Raw genomic sequence first — 18,713 nt, 5'->3', positions numbered from 1 at the left:
CATTGAGGAATTAACAGTGAACTCTGTGGGCTCTGTAAATTTTAACAGAATGCAAGTGTCAAATATCAGGAGTGGAGAGGAAGGCTTGGTAGTTGAGAAATGCTATGGTTTGGGCTGATAAGATTCAGAATATCTCTATATGCAAACAAATACTGTTGATACCATTAGGTGAGATTGCATTGGCAGGGGTGAATCTGGCAGTACTATGAAGTGGTATTTCAGCTACTTGATCTATGCCAACAAGTGGGATTTTGTGTGAATTTCCCAGCCTGGCCATAAACCATTCTGCCAGCTGTTGTCCCACCTTGTCACTGGAACAGAACCCTTCCCAAGGGGTGGGATGGTGGGATTGAGACATGCACTCACTGATGTCTCAAAACAAAAAGGTTCCCACAAGGTTTAGTTACCTCCTCTGCCTGCCTGACCCGAGACTTGGAATCACCCTCATTTGCCTTAGGGTCCTGGTCACAGTTTTGGGAGGAAGCCATGGCACTTACTTTTGAAGGCTGACAAACAGGAGGGAAAGTGAAACAAAGCCTTTGCAGCCTCAATTCCCATTCCTTATGCATTCTTTGAAAAAAGAAATATTGCATAGGACTCAATCCTGCCATTAGATGGAATGAACTGGGAATTGTGTATATTGTTTATAACTGGAATTATTGGTCAGATTGCAGGCTTGACTTCCCCTTCATGGTGAGTGTCCCCTTGAAAGCAGTCCAGGCTCTATTTAGCAGCAGTTGTCTTGCATATTAAAGAGAAGCACTAACTGCATGGCTTCTGAACATCAGCAGCATCCTTGCTGCGAGGAAACCTCTCTTGTCCTCACTCGTTTCATTACTTCAGGTTACAAAGTGATTCAGTGCTCCCTGTTGCAATGCAGGTTAGTAGCCCTGTTGCGGGGGAAAGGACAACTAATTGGCACCATAGTTGAGAGTAATGCTGCATGAGTAGAGCTGTGGTACTCAAGAGCTTGAAAGGAGACATTTGGGACATCATGTGTGTCTGAATTGGTAACTCAAATGAACGAGGCCTCCTTCTTTGTCCCATGCTGTGTGCAGCAGCTGTTTCCATTAAGAGCAATGCTCTGAGAGCAAGTCTTGAAGGGCAGGAAAGGCAATTTCGCAGCAAAACTAGTTCTTCCCAAACCTGAGTGCCTGTAGATTGATTCAGAAGTACTTTGCACAGGAGCAGAAACGGGCTAATAGGGATGATGAGGAATGAAACAAGATGAAACAGAAGTTTCATCTAGGAGGAGGGACCTGCCTTGAAGCTGACCTAGCAAAACATAGAGCACAACAATGCTGACAGTCTTCCATTACCCTAATTTACTTGTGAAGTAGATGGGTACAGTCCTCATTTGTGTTCTAAGGGTCTGGAAAAATTTATTCTACACAATGCTTTTACCTTTATTTTAATCCAATTCATGGACTTCTAAATACTCCCTAGTGGACTTGTGAGTCCCATGTAGCAAACACGAGCTTGACAACAAGCATTTCTGAGAATAAAGCTGAGGCACAACTATGCTGGAGGAAATTGGAGAAAATGCTTTACTGTGCTGAGAGATCAGAGCCAGGTGATCAAAGGTAAAACTGAGGCAGTCTGTCTGCCTTTCACCTACAACTGCACAAAGCCTGTTTCAGCACACAGCCCACCGTAATTGCTTAGACCTTTGTTTTCACAGGCTTTCTTTCTACCTTAGGGGAAAACCCTAGTGTGCACAGCTGTTCTTTTTTACTCTTTCCTCAGGAAAGCCTTTAACAAAAACCTGAAAGCACTTCAAGAAAATATTGGAAAATGAAGGTTTTTTTAAGGCAACGTGTAACGGGCTTTGCAGTTTCTAATCATATACAGAATTGATGTAATGATTTTTAATGAGAAATGATTCTGTGATGCTGTAATATCTTACAGTTAAAACACCAGCTGGTGAATGACAGCAATAAAAGTATTAGAGGATTTTCTTCTGAGTATTGAGAGTTCATAGCTCACTAATAACCTTGGAACTCCACTTGCTAATAATAATGCTTGGTGTTGCTAGGGAATGGTGCTGCATGATACATGGTGAACGCTGTATGGAAAGGATATTCCTAAGGCATGACGACAACTTGCTAAATCTTTTTAGTATTTTACTGAACACAAATACAGCTTGATGACCCAAAAAGTTTGATTTGGTTCACAGTGCTTGTTAATAAAGATTGTCCCTATTAAGTGATTAGTTAAACAGCATTTTACTGCAGCGTGGGTATTTTTAATATTGTTTGCTGATGGTCGTACTGTAGGTGTAGTAGCATGCACTGAGTAGGGCTTTCCAGTGCTCTGGCTGTTTTCCGCTATGCGCCTCAGTGAACTGCACACTTGTCAAAAGGTGAGGCTCATTAGCAAGTACTCTAGGGCAAAGTGAGTTTCTTGCTGCCTTTTCGTGCTGCTTAACATCTAAGGATCTCATTTACCTAATGCATATAATAATTTTCATGTTTGCTTTGTTCCAAATATCAGATAGCTGTTAGAAATTCCCATGTACACTGCAGTATGGAACTGTAGACTTAGTACAATGCCTCAGTAAAAAAAACCAAAAAAAAACCCCAGACCTGTAGACTGTCCTGCAATACTGTGCCTGGCAGAAGGTAGAGCTGAATTACAGTATCCTTAATATCAGTATAGTGATGCAGTCAGAGCACCCCAGAGAGGACAGTGTCGCTCACATACTAACTTGGCTACATGGTTTGGGTTGCATAAGCCATCACAAGTTATACTAGCCAGAACTTTCACTCCTACAAAGTATTGGTGTCTTGATGCACTTGGTGTCTCTCTCCTCTTTGCCTTGGCCAAAGGGCTCATTTGCAGTTGTATTACTCTATCAAGGAATAAGATTTATTGCAACATAGCGAGTCAGTTATGCAATAAGTGATTTAATCTATCAGTTGCCCCCTGGTAATGATTTAAACCTGCTTGTTGATCTCCTTCAAGTTACGGAAAATTAAATTATTGAAAACTTCTTAAAAATTGATGCCTTGTCAGAGTGGAAAGCTTGTGTGTTCCCAGTGTCCGGAAAAGCAGCAGAATTCAGCTGCTGTTTGTGATTTGTTTGGGCTAATTTGCCAGCTGCAATCTTGTCTGTCAGACTCTGGGTAGCTCCAGATTACCTGTATGTTGTCTATTACCTGATTAAAATATTAAAGGAGACGTAGGATAAGTGTTACCATGAAGTGAAAGGGGAAAGTTTGAGAAACAGAGCATGACTACCATAGAAAACAGGCATTACTACCTCTGCTGTACACAGAGCAGCTTGTCTTCAGTTCTTCCACACTGACTCCTGAATGGTGTGCCTTTTCAGCTTTGGCTGAAAATATCCTCTCATAAGTAGTTAGTTAATAGAAATGTAAATCACATGGATTTGGTTTCAGCACAAGAACACGCAGAAAACAAAATGCTGGGCAAGGTGAGATCATAAAGCAGGTGGGCATAATCTGTACAACTGTGTTGAAGCAGATAAATTATTACAGTTTGAATATCAAAGCCTTGCTGTTCCCAAATCTTTGCCCCTGACTTTTGTGTTCTGGCTACTCAAAACAGGTACTCTCCCCCAACTCTCCGTGTTTTCCAAATAAGACAAATTCCCCAGATCAGTATCAAGCAAAGTAATAATGTAATTCTGTCAAGTGCTGAATGTTTACTGTTTCCTTTGAGAAGATGAACTGCAAGTGTTCAGTAATCTAAAAGGGGCCATAATCTTTCAGTAGGACTAACCCAGAGTTGGATAGGGACACTGACAGGTAGGGTTCACAGTAAAATATTGCAGATTTTCATCAAAATTCTCAAACAATGAAAACATTTGAATGGAAGAAAGCCAAGGACAATATTCCATTTCATCCTTTTGTGTTTCCCTTTCCTTTGGCCCTCTATAAAATGGACTTTCATGTCTGTTCATTCTTAATCACTCGTGTCCCCTTCAGGTGCTCAGAAATCTTTTTCAGAAGCCATGTGTTCCTTTCAAAGTGTCGGTATAATCTTATGTTGCACCAGTACTGAATATTTATTAAATTCAAAAGGAAATATTTCAAAGATATGGTTATCTTATCAAGTTTCCCATATTTTTGGAAGGGAGAAGGGCAAGTCATCAACAAGAGATAAATGTATTTACATGAAACACTGCAACATTAAAATTCAATAGCTAGGGTAAAACACAGAGGTCAATGACTCAGTAATTATTTCCAAATCATTCCAGCTAGAAGAAGCGGTATATTCACTTTAATTAATAATTATGTCTTAAGTGCTAGACAGAAAACACCACTTTATGTTGTGTTATTAAACTCATGAGTGTTCTGCATCATCAAAGTTCCACTAAATAGTAGAAATCAAATAATTTTAAAGTGTTCATCCACAGACCTCTTCATCTTGAGGTCTAGGGTCTCAGCATATGTTAATCTGAGAAACACTTGCAAATAAATATGCCTCTTCACTGAGATGTCTGAATACCCTCATGGCCCTTCGAGGGAATAAAAGCTTCTGCTCACGCAGGACTCTTAATGATCTGTAATGGAAGATCTGCCTTCTGCTGACCATTCTTAGATCAATGTCTCCATTATAAATGTAATTCTTTGTATTAGCCCTAATAGAACAGTAAGAAGTAAAACTACTTGGATGATGTCTTTGCATAATATGTTGAACATTCTAGAGAAGCACTGCAGGGAAAGTCATTGTCACAGTTTTTTCTGATTCAGTTATTTGGATGCTGCTTTCAGTTTTGCCATTATAAAGGAGTCTGGGTTTCACCTCATGTGTACTAGTTTAATTGAATTAAAATACATACTGGTTTACTGTAAATCCTCACTATTTTTTTTTCCCGTATTTTTTCTTAGTCTTCATGATGCCATTCCATTATTCTCTGCTAACTTAACCTTAAAATTAGTCTCTCTCTTAATTTCCTATTCTGTTCTAGTGTGTGCACTCTAGTTATTTAGCCCTCTGAAGGGAAAATGCGTTTGTTGGAATATTATTGAGCTGTTGATGCTTGAGCCAGAAGAATATTACTCTGTTTAACTGATTCAAGCTCAATTTGAAACAGAAATGGTCCAGAAATTTTCTTATCTGGTCACTAAGAAAATGGCAATTTAAATTGTCATTGTCCTACGTATACTTTGAACACATTTAACGATTTCAGCAGATAAAATAAGTGAGAACCAGGCCTCTTTTTTTCCTTTTTTTTTTTTTTAAATTTATTTTCAGTGATCCTGATGAAGTATCTTCATCAGATGGTCACAGTTTGTAAAAATTAAAGGGCATATACAAGTGCTTACACAACATATTGTCATCTAGCTGTTGAAACTTGCTGAACTTTGAAAACATGGAACCCAAAACTTATTTAACATAGATATGTATGTGTGTATATATATGTATATATATATATATATATATGGAATAACTACATGACACATGATCACAAGTGGTATTCCTAATAGACCTGCTAGTGTTAGATGGTGATTTTTACGGATTCTCTTTCAGGACGTTCTGATGGCTTCGGCTCCAGAGACACCAAGTATCACTTCCCATTACTCTTGCCACTTGTCCCTAAGTGCCAGCCATGGCAGCTGGGCCTGGCTGTTGATCAGCCAGAGAAATCATTAAGATCTTGCCTTCCTTAGACCAGTCAGGCATGCAAGGCACTACAGTTGCAGAGAAAACTGCAGTCTTGCTGTTTTCTTGCATCCACAAATAAAGGAATTGGTGGCATTGAAACAAATCTGTTATTCTATGGGCACCCAGTCTCTCTTGTACTAGAAACAAGAAAAATCATACTGTAAATAAGTGCATGATTGCTTGTTGCTTGCTGCTCCCAGAAACAGTGGCAGGAAAAGCACAGGCATTGTCATCCACTCCTGGAAAGAAAGGGCTGCAAACCAGGGAGAAGGGATAATTGTGGTTAATACTGCTATCAACAGACCTTTCTATTTTTACTTGGTTCCACTTATCCCATACAATTTAAAGAAAGAACATTGGATTTAAGTCTGTAATCCAGGAAATCTGTATTGCATAGATTTTTCTTGCAAACCATTGGTTAGTGAAAGTAAAAATACGCTACACACAGATAAGAAATTTCTGAAAGGGCATGTGCCTTTCTGAATTATTCCTTTTAATATTGTCAAATATGGATATTGTGTTATGATTATATTTTCTACATGTTGTAGTACAGAGGGATCAAATATGCAGCTTCTCTGCAGGCAGACCTGATAGGCTTTATCTGTCAGGTTTTATGTAGCTGGAAACATGTTTAAACTTACGGGAAACCAGCAAGTCTCTGTGATTGCCAGAAATCATCCTTTCAGTCTGTTTTTAAAATATACTTTCCTGAAAAAAGGAGTGCAAGAAGGGCACAGTGCTACAAGGTGTTTGATTGGTTTCTTCCCATCTTGGTGAACCTTGTGGACTCCAGCCTGTTTATTGCAACATAGGATTTTGCTGCTGCTGTTTTATGGAAGCCTGACTCTTTAATTTCACAGGGTCGTGCTGCTAACAATAAGTATGCTGGTGTGTTTTTTGTTATGCATATTAGCGGACTTGCTTAATCAGTTCTAATTAGAAGACTAAGACATTTTCCTTAGGTCTATGCAAGCCTAAACTTCAACAAGAAGCACTTGCTCTTTATGCCATGGAACCTGCATTTCATTAGTTTTGCTCACTTGGTGACAAATCAGGTTCAAGTTGGTGGAACTGACACTTGCAACTTATCTGTTCCTCCAGGCAGGCTCCCCTTATCTTCTTCCAAAGTGCTCTTATGGTTTAGTTTAAAGGAAGATGCAACTTGCACTTGTGAACTATTGTGTATTAGACAATACTCAAATGTTTTGCAATTAGGTAAGCAGCTACAGGTTAGACAGAGCATCTTCCTTATGCGTAATGAGGAGCTATGCAAAACACTAAAGATGGCTTTCATGATACCTTGTTAACTCTGCTATGGATGCTGTTAGCTCTATCTGCCCTATGTCCCAGGTGAAAGTAACAGACAAAAATTATAATTAATGTCTGAATTTCTAATTTTGGGTGCTCAAAATTAAGAGCTCAGTGATGAAATTGGAAAGGGAATCTAGGATGTTTGAGGTAGCACCAAATCATAAGCAATGAATAGTAAATTTGATGTGACTTGCATGGAAGATACAAAAAAGGGTACTATACACATCTGAGGTAAATGACTGTAGATGTAACAATGTTGCATGGAAGAAGTGTTTCCCTTTCTGTTTTCTTTTTTCCTTTTTAAATACAGTTGGGTGCATGGAACCAGCCAGTCATTCCATACACCTATATTTAACAGCTTCTTCAAAGACTTGCTGCTGTAGTAAGGGGCTTACCTGTGCACCTGGCACAGATGCGAATTGCTGGGTTGACGGGATCAAATACTTCACCAGGGAGACTTCCAGGGCTTGTTCCAACTTGCAGAGTCAATGTGACAAATGTATACTTTCTGATACAAATATATCAGAAGCTCTTTTGCACTTCAAAACACTTTAATTCCTTTTGTGGCATGAAATATTTTTAAAAGGCTGCGAAAAGAATTAAGTCTACTAGGAAAATTTTCATGGTCTTCAAGAAAAGAAATGTGGGAGTAAGGAATGGAGAAAAGTGATGGTGATATGCAGCTGGCATGAAGAGAGGCAAACTACCTCCCCCTTCCTCCCACCCCCCTACTTTTGCAGCACTGGATCCACTGAGTAAAGAGAAGATCTGCTAGTAGTGAGAAGCCATGTTGATACTTGATAGAATACTGTTTCCTGATTCACAGGCACACTTTCACTCCCTTTCACAGCAAATATGCTTCTGCCTCTTCCCAATCTGTGCATCACTTGCACTGCAGCTAACTGGAATTGATTCAAATTAATGAAGTAATCTTTAATAAACTAAGACACAATTAGTACTGAAGACGCAAACCACTTAAAAGCTTGGTTTTCATGCCTGTTGGTAAAATTCACGCTAAGGTTAACGGGAAAGTTCTTCCCATTTTCCATTTTAAAAAGATCAGACTTTGGCTTCCTGTGAAACTTTTGACTGAGTTTAAGGGCAGGATGGGGGAGGGGAAAAGTTAGTATGTTATAAAATGCAAGTAGCTTGTAACTTTTTTTTTTTTAGAACAGTTCAGGATGATTTTACATGCAGCTTGCCCAATCGATGCATTTTTTTTCCTCTTTATGTAAGAGTATTCGGATTTTTTTAAATATTAAGGTCTGCAGAGGGTAATGGTTTGTGACAGGAGTGGAAAAAAAACTGATCTGTGAGTCTTCTGAAGTCTCTTAGAAAGCTTAAGTTTGGAGAAAGGAGAGTAAAGAGGGAGTAAGTACTATGTGAGGAAACAGCTCTTAAAACACCCTCTAGCTTTTTGATATCTGTAAGATTAGATTCCCATTTTCCTAGTTTCTCTTACTTATTCCTTGCAGTGCCTTTGGCAAGATTTACTTTAAGGGAAGATGAATCAATTATTGTCAAATAATCAGTCTATTGACAACACTGAATATTAAGGCAAAAGTCTCTTGAGATGGTAGGGTCATACTGAAACATTGTGAAGGAATCCTCTCCTTACCATATTTTAAAAGCAGCTGAAAGAGATACGCACATACTATAAATTCTCAAGTGCATTGGTTCTTCTACATCCACATAAAGAGTAGGGAAGGAGATCTTATTTTAAAAACATTGCAAAGATATAACTATTGCATTCAAGTTGCCAGAGAGATCATTTAGGAAGGAAAACCACTGTCTCAACAATAAGATAAAGCCATGGGAGATGGATGATTACCCATGAGATAATTTTGTTCCCAAGTACTGTAAATCTCAGCTGCTTTCCCCTCCAAACCCAGCACCTTGAGGTATGAGAACTTATTAGAATGTATTCTTCACTTTATACTCAAGCCAAAACACTAGAGTGTAAGCTAGCACTTCAAAAGTCATCTTGTTTTCTCAGTTCTGATTGTTGGTAGGCTGCATAACTTCTAAACCAAAACTGAGAGTCTCTCTAAAGAAAACAAAACAAGCCACAGAACCACAGAACATAACCCACATACTGAAGTTGTAGTATGTAAATCAGATCCTTGCTTGTGGGGATGACAAAACACAAAATGCTGAAGTACCTTTCTCTATGCCGCAATTTGCTCCTGGTTCTCCTTACTTAAGACCTTATTTAATATCAGGCCAGAGACAGACTATTCCTTTTAAAGGTCAGGGTCGTCTTGAGGATTTAGGATTAGGTCATTCTATCACAAACAGTAGTTCAAAACACTTAAACCTTATTGAATCCAGCAAGTAAGTCCAGCATCAGAAATATTTAATACATACCTAACAGAGCTTTTTTTCTAGGAAGATAAATTACTTAAAGTCTTGAAATTCCTTTATGATAATCTCAAAACTAAAGGAGAAAAGGGCTTACAGCTTGCCAGTATTCTTGTTCTTCAGAGCGCTTTGCAGTGAGAATATAGAAATGCAGTCTCTTTTTTTCTCTCATGCCTGGAGCCCTGCCCAATAGCTGCAGACAAGCAATGCCCCTTTGTTCTTTAACCTCCAACTGAACCAGGGATGCGACTGACAAGCTGATGCAGCATTCTCACCCAGCTTCAACTGTGTCAGCTTTTTTGAGAAGGGCAAATAAAAATAGTTTATCAAAATCCAAACACCACAAAAAAAAAGAAAATAATGGATTATCTAGAATCTGGTTATTTGCAAAATTTAATGGTGTTTTCTTTTCCCTTTAGCACACTGGTTTTTAGCTGCTGACAAAGAGCTGGAGAAAGCTAGATCCAGGGCAATAGGAAAGAAAATTCTGATACCCATCGCTTGAACCATGACTTCTATAACAATACATGAACCCAATATCCTAGCTGAGTTCCCTTTAAGAAAGCTGGATCTCAGTGATATGTCTCTGATGTTGTTTTTTCCACAAGGACTTGAAAGAGTATTTTGACTGGTTAATGAACTATGGGTAACAGTTTAGTTACTTTACCCACATCTGCCTTAGCAACAAGCAGAAAGTTTTTTATCTTCTATGTGAACTCTAAAAATAGTTGGATTTCTTCTTTTAAAAAGAGAGCATAGAAATTCTCTGATAAAAACTCATCCTCGTGAAAATCTACTTGTCAAGTTGTTGTGCAAAGTATCTTTCATTAGAAGATTTTTGTAGGTAGTTCTTAATATATGATATGCAGGAAAGATGAACAATAACTACCATTATGCTTTCTTTACTTTTTAATATATTTTTTTTTACATAGGACTTGACAGCCTATAGCACAAGATTCTTGGTGCTATGGGAGCATGGGGTACTAAGAATAAAACATTTCATTTGCAGAGGCAACACAGCTGTCAGTTCCTGGAAAACTTAATTATTCTCTACTATTCTTTCAGTCTTGCTGTCCTTACAAATTTCTTTTTCAGGGACTTAATCCCTCCCTTAATCCCATCCCTGTCTGTAATACTAACATTGACTAAAATCCAAGATCACAGTAGAAGCAGCTATTCTCTTTCCTGTGGAACAGTAATTAGACTTTGATATAACTTGACTGGAAAAAAAGAATCCGTATGTTTTTAGTAAAAGATGAAAGCAATGGGAATTTTAAGTTTCTTTATCAACAGTTTCCCTTATTTATATGGAAGGTGATTTCTGCATAGATCTGGGAGACAGATGGGTCTTTAGAGAGACTAGTGAGTCCATGTTTATTCAGAGCCTGGCTGACCAAGATGAATACTCTATGTTCAAGACAGAGGATGATCTATCAAATTAGAGGATGCTTATTGTGAAGACTTGTGTGAAACTTGCAGTTTAAGGCTATGATATTACATAGGAAAGACAAAGCAGAAGGGGCTTTATTGGCTTCTCTCTCTTCCACCCACACAGCAAAGGAAATGTGTGTCTATGTGTGTACATACAGATGTATGTGCACTGAAAGTCATACACTGCTGAGTTATGACAATGACCTGCTTGACCAAAAATTATAGTTAAACACCTGATCAGTTCTAAGAGAGGTTTTTAAGAGGATTACCATCTCAAAAAGATTACAAAAAAGTAGTTGAATCAGTTGTCTTACTTGAGATCTACAAGTTGAATTTAAACAAAACTGTACCAATATGTTTACTTCATTACCAGTCCAGCTGAAGTGGTCTAAAACTTTCAAGACTTGCCTGTTTCATTATTCATGTAGTTATCTTTATCGCACGTGAAGACAATTTGACAAATGAAAGTCCAAAACATGGTATAACTGAATACATTCTAATACTGGTGCATCCTGCTGCATACAGTGATGTTAGCACTATGGAGTAAATCCACTTGGAATGCTCCAAGGAGATAAGCCCTTTGTCCTATCACCAGAGGTACAAATATTTAATAATATACCAGCATTCAGAAGTTCCACTGTCACCTGCTTATGTAAAATGGGCTGCGTGTGACAGAAACAGGTTCCCAGTACGTTGTTATAATTAAATTATTTGCTTTTAGAGTTTTGGAAACCAGCAGCATCCTCCCACTTATGACTGTGGATCATGGCTCTCAAAGTATTTGTCCTATCCTATCTGTAACATTGTATAATTGGGGGAGGGGAAGAAGGAAAAGCTTAAATTTCTCCAACTGTTCATCTATTCTTGCAAGACAACAAACGCAAAGATACGACAATATGTTAAGATGATGTCTTTAAGTCTGTTTATATTGATTTCTAAAACACATAAGGCAACCACTTTAAAACACTGTCTTCAAGAAATCTGATGTGAATAATGAACCCTGCATGATCACATAATTAAAGCAAGTGCAAAGAGATATATGCAGGAGGTCCTTCAAAGAAGTGTCATGAGTCCCATGAGTTGTGGTTCATTCACTTTTGGTTTCTTGGTTGTGAGGCCATGTACAGTGCTACTAGACAGTAGATAGTCCCGCCTATTGTTAGAGCCATAGTGGTCCGATAAAGCAGCTTATCTGGAACTCCTCGCTTCAGGTGTACTGGCAATCCATCTGCTCTCTGCGGGAAGAGTGTAAAAAGAAAACAAAGAAAGAAATGAACACCCATTACTCAGGTCACACGGAACAAGCTACCCTGGGTAAATTAAAAGACTTCCATAAGGGAGAAATTAAGTGTATTATCTGTGTTTCATTTAGCAAGACAAGTGCAAAGGCAAGTTAATTTCATTAGTCAAAGCTGTTAAATGCAGGCAGAAAGACTGTTAAAATATTTCTCAGGAGGACCTAGACAGGAAGTGTCACTAGCAAAACAATGTGAAAAGATATGTATAAAAGGTTATTCACCAAGTCAGACTGACACATTCCAAATGCAAGTGGCATGTAAGAGAGAAAAGGGTATATTATATAGAACACATTCCTAGTGTTTTAAAAGAAAAAAAGCTTAAACGATTTTGTTACAAAAAGACCCCATATGCTTAGAAATTGCACAGCTAACAAGCTGGCTTTGAAAACTTTACTGTGCTCTTCTCATATTGCATTACAGTTTCAATAATATTCAAATTATTATATATGAAACAGTAACAATCTGCTTTAAGGCATAGGCTTGGATTCCCTGACAGTGCTTTCAGTAGTCAAACAATGAAATACGCATCTTTTGAAGCCAGTGAAAAGATAAGATAATGTGACTAGACACTTTCTTAATGTATCTCCTATACAAGCCATATATACCTTGTAGTAAGTACAAGTATACAGGTTATACTGTATTTGATGCTTTCTTAATTAGACTTCACAGATTTTTGGTATCGTAGAATGACAAAAGCAGTTAGCCACGTGAAAATAAGGAAAGATAGGTACCACTTTCCAGTTTTCTTTAAGTTACTCTCAAAGTTGTTGTTACCTGAAAAAGTTTCTGTAGGTCTGGCACCTTGTTTTTACCCAAGAAAGAATCAGTTGGTGGTAAATCTGAAGCAAGTTTAGTTGTTGTCCCAAGAACCAGAGCTGGGGATTCAGTGGAAACTATTGGTTTGAGTCCCTGCATAAATAAAGATTAAAATATCAAGGTATATTACACTTACAAATGTACCAATTGTCATGTTAGGCAGGCACACTGCCAGTCATTACAAGGATACATGACAAAGAGTATTTATGAGGTATGAAGATCTATGACAACGAGCTAAAGATACATTCTTGGCCCACTCACTCGTTTCTCAGCTACAACTTTGGGTCAGGGCTTAGCATGGAGAATAGAAGTCTTCTTTCTGATTTCTTCATTACATAAATTTAGAGCTATAAGTTTTTCTATGCTGGTACTTGCTCAAATTGCTGGGGGTTTTTTTGTTTGGGTTTTTTTGAACATAGTAAGACCATCTAGGGCTCTATCCAAGCAGTAGGATTAGATGCAGGGAATCCCTGACGCTTGGGTCAAACAGATTGAGGAGACTTTCATGAACTCTTCCTCCTGAATGGTGCAAGTAGTAGCCATAAATAACTGGACCTTCAGTAATTTGGATGTGTAGTCTGAGGAGGGAAAAAAAATAGTTAGGACTGCTTGTTTCATATAAAAGCAGTAGTAAGTGGTCTTCAAGGACACTCCAGAAATGCTGACATGGTAGATATTTTATGCAGATGCAACTACACCCTATAGTTCACATGCTTCTCCAACTTTCCACCCCTCACTGTACTCCCTGTGAGTAGGATAATTTACTACCTTTACAATTCAGATGGTTGTACTCTACGTTTGCTGTAATTACAAACTACATAATCCAGTTTTATGGGTAAGATTAAGTGTACAAAGTCAGGCTGAGGTAGTCTCTTTGTCTTTATTATTAGTTAGATTTAACAGTTATACCTGGGCACATGGCAGTGCTGTTTTACACTATAGCTCCTGAAACAGCTATATAAGTTTTTGGGGTTTTTTTCCCTTACTTGCCACAGAAATTTAAAGCATGGCACAAGAAGGTCAATGCAATAGGTTTTCATTACAAACAGAAGCAGCAATTGCTCTCCATGGATCAAGTTAAGGCTGCACTGAAACTTCAGTTTCTGTTCAAATGACTAGTTGATGTATTTTGTATTTGAGAACTGCCTGAAAAATACTGGGAGCTGGAAGCAGACTGGCACTCTTTCTTTTATGCCTGCCACACACCAGACATGTTTTCCATATGCAAATTCTATGTTATTCTATGTATTCTTCTTAGTTCTATGCCACAATAGGTATATTCAATAGAAAGACTAGATTTCTTAACATCCCAAAACTGCCAATGGAATGGTCATCACGACTCTAACCCAAAGACATGGGTCCAGCTTCCCGTTTTGCCAGTGCCTGAATGAATACTAGAATCCCTTTGTGACCTTCTTAGTTATCTTTTGAAAGACAGCCAAAACTGGATTATCTGACACATTTGGTAACCAGTGCATTCCTACTAAACAGGCTTGTGCAAAAGGTAGGTACTGAATTGTTTAAGACTAAGACGTTCTGGCCACACCGGTAAGGAAGCATCTAAGAAACTATTATTAGCTGGGGGAAGTTACTGGCTATATATTTGAGGTTAAGTACCAGCAACATCAAAATGCTTGAAGAAACCAATTTTGAACCAGTATTTTTGTCTGTAAGAACTTTTAAGTACTTTATCAGATTTGTTTCTAAAAGGCTGGTAATTTGCTAGAAAGAACTGTTAAGCAAATGTTTATACCAAACGTGCAGGTGACTTTATCTCCAAAACTTTCCTTGCCTTCTTGATTGTTAGTATTACAGCAATGTACACCTTTCGTCTTCTTTTCAGTTTCTACTTCTGAATCTCGCTTGTGCCTTCCTGAGGGCCCACTTTTTTCAGGAGCAATCTTTGAGATCACTTCAGCAGTCACCAGATCATTGCAATCCCTGCTTCTTGAGATCATATCTATTTTTTTCATGAGCTATCTGTAGCGTATAAAAACTGGAAATACTGCACATTGGACTAAGCTGCGAACTACTTCAAACCATTCCATGATAGAGACTTTTTTTGTAATTTCTAAACTCACCAGATAGGGGGCTTAAAAATGTGATTAACAACCTCTATAATTTGTAATTAGCACTAAAACTCCTACCTCTACAGGTACTATTACCTGGATGCAAGACACACTCTACAGATTATTTAGAAATCAATCATGTTAACAACTGTGAGTTATCACATACTTTTTCAGGCTTTAGAAATATATTCCTGTTTAGACAGTTTTAAGATCCCCTTCTGTTGGAGCAATAGGAGATTCAAACCTGACTCAAGTGACTTAACTTCATCACGAAACCAAATGAACCATTTCAGAAAACTCAATCAATCATCAGCATACTGTTGTAAAAGTGGCATGGTGCTAGTTAAGAACATCACACAGCAATTTAAATAACAATAATTTATATGTTTCATTGGCTTCAGGTAAGAGTACAACAAACACAGACTGTAGAAGAGACAGCTGAGTTTGCCTAACACAGACACTGGATTAATCAGGGACTCTCACCCCAACAAAAAATTCCACTTGAATTCCATCCATGAATTGAGAATTTTGTGGTCAGCTCCAACCAAGCTCAGCTAAATTAGTGTAACCACATGGCTGTTCCAACTGGCTACTTGCCTCTGATCACTGAAAGTGGCAAGTGCTTTATCTCATACCCAGCTGCTTGCTAAGCTTAGTGTGGCTGAAGAGAAATCCTCAGTATTACATGTAAAAATTTCTGTACTGAAATCTTTAAACAAGTCATTAAGACACCTTAAAATTACCCTTAATTGACACTTGTACTTATATGACTAAAACTGCAGGTTTATTAGGTAACATTAGTCTATCACTACACTCAAGATAGTACTGAGGAATTGACACCTCCACACACTCGACCTATGTATGCTTCATAAGAAAATGTTTCACATTGATCATTCCTCTACTGATATTAAGGTGTTATTTTTTTATTCCTAATCATGTTAACAGGAATTTGTTCCAATTCTTGGACAAAGTACAGCAGAGCTACATGTGCAAAAGAGTCAAGATGAGCACATTAAAGCAATGACTGTCAAATGCTTAAGTCCTCAAAGAAAGGTCAGGACATGTAACTAAACCAAAACAACAAAAAAAATTCTCTGCCTACCCCTCAGTAAAGTATGTTTGTTTTCCTGTCAGAGACCTGAAGGTCTTGGGACCAAATCTATCTGTTGGCTGGCCAACATGCTCAAAGTTAAAATAAACTTTTGTCTTACTAGCATGAATTCCTGGGCTAGACTTACATTTTCCTGAAAGCACGAAATAGTTAGGGATTTGGAGCACAATTCAATGGAGATAACACCACACTAAGTTTTGAAATGTTAGGGGAAATGCTCAAATAGGTCGGAGAATGAGAAAGTAGAGAAAAGTGAGATAAAGACCAAAATGAAAAGAGGACACAGGAAAGACAGTTCAGAATTATTTCAGACCATGCACTGAAGTTAACTTTTATGAACTTGTTGATCCTAGAGACTTCTCACATAATTAGCAGGTCCTTCATAGCAGAACATAATTCACTGGATGAGGTTAAATGTATTTGTTATTGTTAACACTAGGATGCTTTTAGGTAGTATCACGTGAGGCTTTCTAGTGTGATGACAAGTCACTTTGTGTACATTTTAAGTATCATCCACAGCATAAAAGGTTAATTGTTATAATTTCTCAATGAACTCCAAGTAATTCGTAACACCTAAAATCAAACTATCTGTGGTTTGTGGGGGTTTTAATTAGCTACAAGCAACATACACTGTATTAAGTGAAGACATGGTAGTATAACTAAATTTCTACCGGGATCATGTTCAGGCTTGATGAACTAGGGAAAAGTTCATATAGTCATCTTCATGTGATGGCATTTGAAACTGGTCCCATTAACAGTTCTTATTGTATTTGTAGTGGTTATGGTGGTCATTATCCTTTTAACTATGAAGAGCAGTTTTTAATCTATTTGGCTCCTCACCTGCACTAGCTGAGAAAATTCTCAATTACTCAAACAGTTCCCATTTATTCATACTACTTCACACTGTTAAATGCAAAACTAAGTCTTTTAAGAATGACAGGACTGAGATGGAAAGAAAAATACAAATTTCAAACTAAAACTTTATTTTTGTTAGTATAAGCTGTTAGTTATGTTACCGTCAGCAAAAGAATTCTTAAATACATTTTGATTGATATTTTGCAACCCATAACAAGCTTAAACCTGCATCAGAACAATACTCCATTGAAAAGCAGTAGAATGTAACAATACATAATAGATTGTATTATTATCCTGCATATTTGACCAAGCAGAATATGCATCAGAGGATGTCTTCACTTTTCCAGAAATAAGATAAGCAGAAGTATAAAAAGCAAACCATACCTACATGCTAAGCGATGGATTTTATTAAATACAGCAATTAAATCAGTAGGAAAAACAAACAAAACCAAAAACCCACAAAACAAAACAAAAAAAACAACAACAACACACCTTCATTTTAGACTTAACATATAGGTAATTCTATGATTCCTTTCATATTTTAATCTCTATTAATAGCGAACAATTTTATCAGACTGATGCACCTGTGTCATGTGGAAGTAGTCAGGCTACAAAAAAAATTCTACCAAAAAGCTGGCCTATGAATATTGCAAAAAGAAACTGAAGGTATATTTTTTAATGTAGCTTTTCTATTGCATAACATGTTTGCATGCCACAGTTGAGGACTAAGCCATATGAATGGTGGACCAAATATGAAATGCAGCATTTCTTTCATCAATACAACCGCCCCCGCCATTTAAGAAATTAGACAATATTGATAAAACTTATGAAGACTGCTCCTGCTCGAATACAGTGTCATCTTCTCTACCACATTCTAACATTTCAGTGGTGACACCGACATGAAATACAATGCCCTATGCTGACCTAAAAAGAAATCACTACAGTGCTCTAGGAGAAAAATATTTCTTATTCCTTGGATGTTTTCTTTCCTGCCTTGCAGAGCAGTTAAGATCTAGAGTTCTTTTTTTTCCTATTTGCAATGATACCTATATATGAAGCTAGTTTTGCACAGACCCTTTATGAATAAATTTTTATATATGACACTACAGCATTTTCATCTAGAAGTCAATAGTTCAGAATTCGATCATGTCTTTCTGTATCTATTGCAACGATATTCATACCTAGTATTAACAGAATGTGGGATAACAGAGAATTCTGTATTCCCCTCTAATCTTGCTTCTGCCTTTTTAACCCCTAAAAAAATAAATATGTACTTAAAATGGGATGATTGTTACAATGTGATGGGACCTGCTGAACAGAAAGTTAACCAATACTCCACAGCCTGGGCTCCAGAAACCAAGAATGTTATGACTTTACTCCAGATGGTTATAAGAGCTTTCTGTATTTCTGTGTTGGGGCTTTTCTCTTAGAATCCTAAAAATGATTAATTATTTGCAGAAATATAGTCACAATGACCTAGAGACTAACACATTGTGTTCTAAGCTATACTCTTCCAGAAAGGAGGCACTTCACTGCTTGTGCTTGAAGCCCTCTCCCCACCCCCAATGCTAACTCTAGCCTTTGCTTTCCTCTACACAAATTAAGTGTCAATTAGTTGTTAATCTTGGAATATGACTCTGTGTAGAGGAGGTAAGAAGTGCTCCAAACACTGCAATAGTAGCAAGAGTATTTTCTAGCACAAGTGCCCACTGGACATACACCTGATGAACAGACTTATTTATAGACTAGCACATTATTTATTTTGCTGTCTTCCCTGTGCCCTGCAGCCCTAGCCTCAGTAGCTACCCAGGAAGCATTCCACAGAGT

General features: G+C 37.7%; 1 protein-coding gene across 1 annotated transcript; it reads right to left on the bottom strand.

Moving 5' to 3' along the window:
- Window positions 1-11,747: 11,747 nt before the first annotated feature.
- On the bottom strand, window positions 11,748-12,950 carry LOC104395263 (cytochrome c oxidase subunit 7A-related protein, mitochondrial). Its single transcript, XM_010004948.1, has 2 exons — window positions 12,810-12,950; window positions 11,748-11,972 (listed from the first exon to the last, which is right to left on the bottom strand). Exons 1-2 carry the CDS (start codon window positions 12,948-12,950, stop codon window positions 11,829-11,831), a joined length of 285 nt encoding a protein of 94 aa, XP_010003250.1. The 3' UTR covers window positions 11,748-11,828.
- Between the last annotated feature and the right edge of the window lie 5,763 nt (window positions 12,951-18,713).

This window comes from Chaetura pelagica, unplaced genomic scaffold (assembly GCF_000747805.2).
Source record: "Chaetura pelagica isolate M959 unplaced genomic scaffold, ChaPel_1.0 scaffold13, whole genome shotgun sequence".
Lineage (NCBI taxonomy): Eukaryota > Metazoa > Chordata > Aves > Apodiformes > Apodidae > Chaetura > Chaetura pelagica.
This window is presented reverse-complemented; position numbering and strand designations above follow the sequence as displayed.

Bases quoted from the DNA above. Each gene is read 5' to 3' on its own strand.
- LOC104395263 (XM_010004948.1), bottom strand. From the start codon at position 12,950: ATGCAGGGACTCAAACCAATAGTTTCCACTGAATCCCCAGCTCTGGTT. The intron at 11,973-12,809 runs GTAACAACAACT...CTCTTCCCGCAG, and splicing joins ACCTACAGAAACTTTTTCAG to AGAGCAGATGGATTGCCAGT.